This window comes from Cyprinodon variegatus, unplaced genomic scaffold (assembly GCF_000732505.1).
Source record: "Cyprinodon variegatus isolate N-32 unplaced genomic scaffold, C_variegatus-1.0 Scaffold1126, whole genome shotgun sequence".
Classification (NCBI taxonomy): Eukaryota; Metazoa; Chordata; class Actinopteri; order Cyprinodontiformes; family Cyprinodontidae; genus Cyprinodon; species Cyprinodon variegatus.
In genome coordinates this window covers 132,737-139,427 of record NW_015151579.1, presented here as the reverse complement: position 1 = coordinate 139,427, position 6,691 = coordinate 132,737, and the positions used below count along the sequence as shown (strand labels likewise).

At 37.3% G+C, this 6,691-nt stretch overlaps 1 protein-coding gene across 1 annotated transcript in view; it reads left to right on the top strand.

The window, feature by feature from the left end:
* The window catches only part of gja4 (gap junction protein alpha 4), an 8,680-nt gene extending 2,664 nt beyond the window's left edge, over positions 1-6,016 (top strand). Inside the window, exon 2 of the mRNA XM_015400628.1 lies at positions 3,956-6,016. Coding sequence (XP_015256114.1) covers positions 3,965-5,080 — 1,116 coding nt within the window. The 5' untranslated portion in view covers positions 3,956-3,964 and the 3' untranslated portion in view covers positions 5,081-6,016. The remainder of the gene's footprint in view (positions 1-3,955) is intronic.
* The last annotated feature ends 675 nt before the right edge of the window (positions 6,017-6,691 follow it).

Here is a 6,691-nt window from a genome sequence, read left to right as displayed (position 1 = left end):
AGAACTAATAAGGCACTGCAGCCAGATACACATGCCTTTTTGCTGAAAGGTTTGTAGAAAATTAGCTCTCTTTGTTACTTATTGAATAAAACAACCAACCACTTGTTGTTTTCTTCTACAAAACTGTTAGAAATTTGTCATGGAAATAAAATGTAGTTTTTAGGTAGCACTATAAAGCCAGTCTCAACATATAGCTTTCCTATATGTCCTAAAATTAAACTACAACGATAGATGTAACACATCTTACATTTAAAAGTGTTCAGTTATGTGTAATTGCTTAATCTAAATTCATCCGCTTCGCTTTAACATTCATTTAAAAAAGTTTCACTTTGTATTATTTTTCAGTTATTTTACCGTCTTTTTTGTTGTGGGATTTATAGGAAAGAGCAAACTTATTTGGAAACCACATACCAATTTTAGAACCCCTGACAATAAACATCCCAACGGAAAGTTTCTTATGCAGTAAAAATAGCCACATGTTGGAATGCTTTTAGTCTCATTTCAAAATCTATTCTTTTTAGTGTGATTTTCACATATTAAATCAATCCAAAACAAGAACACTCTATCATTATTATTATTTTTAACGAAAAGGAAATTACATTTTTGGGGTTTTGCTGTTTCATTCGTTAGACTGATTCTTGCCAGTACACTTTATCATCTTTGAACTACTACAGCATTTAGTTACGATCGCTAATGAATGGGTTTTTCTGTATTTATATGACTTGTCCTTCAGTCCAGACTACTAACAAACAGTCTCTTTATCAAAAGTAAGCTTTTCATTTTTCCCCACGCATTTCCAAGCTTCACGTCTCTTTTATATTCCCTTTAAAGCACTTTTTGAGCCTTTGAATAAAGGCTTTATTTGTGAGGTGCTGCAACATCATGTGCTTATATAAAGTTCCTTTATCTTGTCAAACACATTTTAAATCCAGAAAAACATGTAGAATTTAGGCACTAAAATAAATTCCACTTGGCATATTTATTATAATTTGCTTAAGCAATGATGAAACAAACTTGTTTATATCACAAGGATAAATTCAAGGAGTTGGTTTCTAATTATTTATTTCAGCCATGAAAAGGGTCCCAAATCCACGTGGCCCGATACAAAAGAGTGACTATTTCTAGTTAAATCCCTAATGGACTGTGATAAACAACATTTTCTGGTTCAGTTTTAGTTTTCACACCCAGGTCTGCTAATGAGTAATGAAGTAAGTAGTATTTTTTTTCTACATCCCCTTTCAAATACATTAAAATCACAGAGTGCTTCATAAAAAAAATAATAAAAAAGAATATTACTCTTTGAAAACAAATGCAGCAATCTAACTGAAAGACAGTAGTTGTAAAGATGCCTTTAACTGCCTCCTAAAAGAGTCACTGGGGGTCATAAAGAGAAGAGAAAGTTTCAGAGCCTTGGGGCCATTGCCTGAAAAGTTGGATCCTCACGAGTGTTAAAATGAGTCTGTGGTCTCAGCATAAAAAGTCTGGTCAGATGATCTCCAAGTTCGAGGTGAACAGTAAAATCTAAATACGTTATGGATGTTTTCAAGAGCTTTGCCATTAGTCCTTTGATGTACAGGGAAGCAGTGCAAGGAGGCCAGAACATGCAAATGAACAGTATTCTCTTCTATTTCCTTCACATTATGGGCAGTTTAAAGACAATTTAATCTGATTTGCTGTGAAAGAAAAAATACTATTACAATAGTCCAAATGAGATGAGAAAAAAAGCATGCACCACCATTTCTAATCCATTTTTGACACCTAGATTCTTAACTTCAATCTTTTAGGATGATGAAGAGTATGGAGAATCTGTACAAGGAACTTAAACTAACTAGGCCAAAATTCCTCTAGAGTAAGTCAAATGACTAACTGCTCAACACCCTGGTTGGTGTTATATTTTAGGAGGCAATTACTTTTTAAGTGAGACCAGGTTGGTTTGGATGGTTGTCTTTAATTGATAATCTAAATCATCATCTGAAAACTGCATTTTATATTCACTGTATTAATATTTGTTTAAGGATCTGAAGATATCAGTGTGCAAACAAAACAAAAAAAAATGCAATCTGTAACAAGCAGATACTTCTTTGTGATTGAAGTTAAATAATTAGTTGGGTAATAAATTAATGACACTCAGAATCTTGGCTTCATGAAAAGCAACAAAAACAAAGGCTGAGAGACTTTGATGAAACACAATTTGTTACTTCAATGATAAAATCTTTACTTGAACTATGTGAAATTGTCAGACTATGCGATCAGTACTTTTATTTAGCTTTGCTGTTTGTATTATGCATTGATGGCCAACTTAGTCTTTCCTTTGGTGCTCTTTTTACATAGCTTTAAGCTCCAGAAAAACAAACATAAAAGGTTAGAGCTGCAATTCTGAACATAACTGAAAAGTTGTAAAAACTTTTAGGCCAAACTTTGGATCTAGTTCACATTAGTCATAGTTTAATACAACAGATACATCTTTTTCCTGTTAATTGATTTGACTGAGTAGGCAGATCTAATGGCCTGTCTATTTTGACTCTCAGACCTAAGGCTGTAGAATGAAACCAACACAATAGGCATGGATAGAAGCATGTGACCTTACATCTGAGGTCTGAGTTTTGCAGCTAAGGCTCAGTGACTTAAGATAGTTTCTATCAAACAAGAAGCTATTGCTTGTTTACAATTTGGGCAAAACTAAAGGATTTATGGAAAAAATTGTGTGCACTGTAAAAACTAATTACATGCACATCAGTTTCATGCTAATAGATCAGGTTATGGTTTTTAACCTTAGTACCAACCAACAAAATTATTACATGGTGTATGACTGGGAATATTTAAATAATATATATATTTTTTATACATTTCTCTCAAACTGTTCATCCATCTTCCATTGCCTGTCCAGCTCACAGGCGCTTATCTACTGCAGTCTTTGTACAGGGAAACACACCATGATGATTTTAAACTCCTGGATTTTAGTCACCCATAATCTATTTGTCTGCTTTTGGACTGTGGGAGGATGCCAAATGCAAACCATGCAGACTCTAGGTGAGGAATCAAACCCACAACCTCCTTGGTGCAAGTGTACTGTGCTACAAACTGCACCACCATGCAGCCCCATGTGCAGTCTTGATATACTCATCCTTTCAAAATGTTTTCCTCTATCAAAGCAGGGGGAAGAGAGATGTTTTTTCTTTCTTTAAAGTAGAGGCTGCTTTACCACACAGGGGTTTGATCCAAATACCTTGAATGAGTAAAGATACTTTAGCTTATGCAAAAGTAATTCCTATCCAAATTGTGCTGGTAGTTAGGAAGGAGCTAGGACTTGGAAGTGGGATGCTTCTTAACACCAATGCATTTAGCATTGGGACCTTCTGATGTTCCCACACATCAGTAGTAGCTATACAGATTAGTAAGAATGTTTTACTTGACCTTCATATATTTGGGGTTTAGAAGTAAGAGTTTTATTTTGTTTTTTGTAGTTCTTTTCTTGAAAGCTGTATTCCGAAATCTACCAGCATCTTTGATGTGTGTCTAGCTAAAGGTTGTCTGGATTTAATGCAGCAGTCTGCAGCTCCTTTACTACCCTGGATAGAGTTCTTACTAGACATTTATCAATTCATAAGCAGAGCTTGGAAATCCGTCAATTTTCACATGATGGGCTACGATTGGCGAGCTGTAGGTCATTACCAAGCCCACCGATTTTAAGCGCCGGTCATTGAATTTTTTTCTAAACGGACAAGCATCTTTCTCCTGCACTTGGTTCATGTTTTTGTTTGTGTTTTTAAGCTTCTGAGTAAATTGGTTTATCTCAGCATTGTCTCTTAGTCAGGCTGTTGAAAATATATAGTTTTTTTCTTGTTTCAAAAAGAACTTTCATTCAGTGTCATCAGATGTTTAGTTATATTTTCTAGTATTATTTTGATATTCTAATTAGTTACATTGTCTCCTGCCTATAATCTTTTCTCCTCAGGAGCAGAGGATGTCCAGAGCTGATTGGTCCTTCCTGGAACACCTGCTAGAGGAGGGCCAAGAGTACTCAACTGCAATTGGCCGAATCTGGCTCACTGTTCTCTTCCTTTTTCGCATGCTGGTCCTGGGAACAGCTGCTGAATCGGCTTGGGATGACGAGCAAGCCGACTTTGTCTGCAACACGAAGCAACCCGGCTGCACGGCTGTGTGCTACGATAGAGCCTTCCCCATATCCCACTTCCGCTACTTTGTGCTCCAGGTCATCTTTGTCTCCACTCCTACCATTTTCTACTTTGGATATGTGGCTATTAAAGGAGGGAAGGACACAAAAACTAAAGAGAGCAGAGGGGAAGTTGGGAGTAAAAACAGTGACATGGTAAAAAGGACAGAGGATACAAGTGTTAGCAAATATAATGCAGGACAGAAAGAGGAGGGACATCGTTTTGGGAATGGTTTAACATCTAAGGCATGTCCTGAGGCTCCAAAACTGAAAGGGGCCCTTCTTAGGGCATATGCATTCAGCATCTTCCTAAAGGTCCTCATAGAGGCGGGATTTATTGTCGGACTTTGGTTCCTATATGACGGCTTCTTCATGGCAGCCAGGTATGAATGCAATGGATTCCCGTGTCCTCATACCGTGGATTGCTTTGTCTCTCGACCCACAGAGAAAACCATTTTCACAATCTACACTCAGGTGATTGCTGGCATTTCCCTTTTACTCAACTTTATTGAACTCATCCATCTGTTGATGCTAGCCATCTCCTATCGGCTGGAGGACCGGCATCAGGACTACCTACCTCGATCAGAGCGGGTCCAAACAACTCCAGCAATTCAAATGGAGGAGTCCCGGGCTTACAGTTCTGGAAGAGACATCAGCGGTCCCACGCAGGGTGGGGAGGCTGAATCCCCTAGCAACCCTTGTGAAAGCTATGCTGATGCGGTAGTAGAGGTGAACTGGGAAGCGGAAGAGGCAGTGGACAATTTGCTTCCAAGCTACGTGAACTGCATGAAATCCACAAGGAAAACACATTCTAAACGAAGCAATCATTCAAAACATTCACATCAAACAGAAAAACATCTGAAAGGTGCCATTAAGGGACATACAAACCAGAAACACTATGTTTGATATTAGCTTTATGCACTTTCTTTTTGTTCTTGGTATGCCTGCACATGACACTTAACTAACAGGAGAACACAGTTTAAAGGATCGTGGTACAACAACCACTGCACTGTGAACTCCGTCCCTTAGAGGCAGACAGACATTTGGAGATTTTATATTATTTTCTTTTGATAAACAAACCTTTTCAAAATGAAGATTTTTTTTTGTGAACCTAGTGCCAAAGGCAAAGAAATGTGACTCAACAACAAGATTTAAGTCATAAGATGCCTTCCGGGCTATGTTTAATAGCCATTTGATGTGGAAAAAATAAGCGGAGGGGTCTGGCAAAGGGAACTACTTAGTGTTTATGCAAGGAAATTTAGATTTAAACATATTCCTCTGAGATTTGCACTGCAATCCCAAGAGTCTCCTGGAACTTTGTTCTCTCCTAATGGATTTGTGCTCTCTGTGGAATGTACTGGTCTCTGGCTCCCAGAAGGATAATTACGGCATAGATGCAGGCACGCATGCATGCACTCACACAATATGCTTATCTCTTTTCACCCAGTGAGCTCTGGTCAATCAAAAGTTAAAGATGTGGCCTTGGAAGGGCAAGAGGGGATGGGAAGAGGAGCCTAGTGGGATGGAACGCTACTTAGAGTGACCATAGCATTTAAACTATGAAGGAAATAACTCTACAAGTACTTGTTGATTTCATAGCTGGAAACTTTAATGAGTAATAGCTGCAGTACCTTCCAAACATATTATTTTTTATTGTTTGTTACATAACAACCACAAAATTCAATATTGGGTTTCTATCAAGTTGACGCAGAAAAAGAAAATTATGCATGGTTTCTGTTGCCTTGTACACACCATCCCCACCTTGAAACAAAGTGGTGCTAGCGTCATGTTGTGGGGTTGCAGGGATGCTGAAGCTGCTCAGAGGTGGTGGGAAGACCGACGAAGCCAAATATATATTTTTTCTACATTTATTTTAAACAAGTAACTGAAAAGTGTGGTGTGTATTTAAGTCTTTAGAAAGGACACTACTAGAGCTTCCTACAGGTTTTCCTGTAGGAAGCTCTAGAGCTGCCATCGATTTCCCCAGACAAGTATCCCCCCTCTCAACATAAAACTATAAAAAGAACAAAGATATAGGCTTCCTCTTTAACTTCATATTTTTGCACTATTATGTGTTGGTCTTTTATATAAAGTACTAATAGAATACATTGAAGTTTCAGGTTTGTAAAGCATGAAAAAAAAAAAAAGATTTAGTAATTGCACAATGAATGAACAAGAATCGGTACAGAAATGTACACATTCGATAAGTGGGGGTGAAAAATATACAGTATTTAAAGGTATTTTTGTAGTATTGTCAATGCTAGTCGATATATTTATTGCTTTTAGATTAATAAATAATTCTTCATTATTGAACATGATGATGTAAGTACATAATAAAGTCTAAAGAAGACAAAACTTCGCTGTTTGTTCTCTCATAAGGTTCAAGATGATCTATTGTGTCTCCATTTCTCTTTCATTTAACAACAAGGGTGAGTTTTTTTTGGGGGGGAGGGGGGGTTTCTTTATCCAACAATATACTTTCCCTATACAGCACAAAATCTTAATAGAAATATAAAG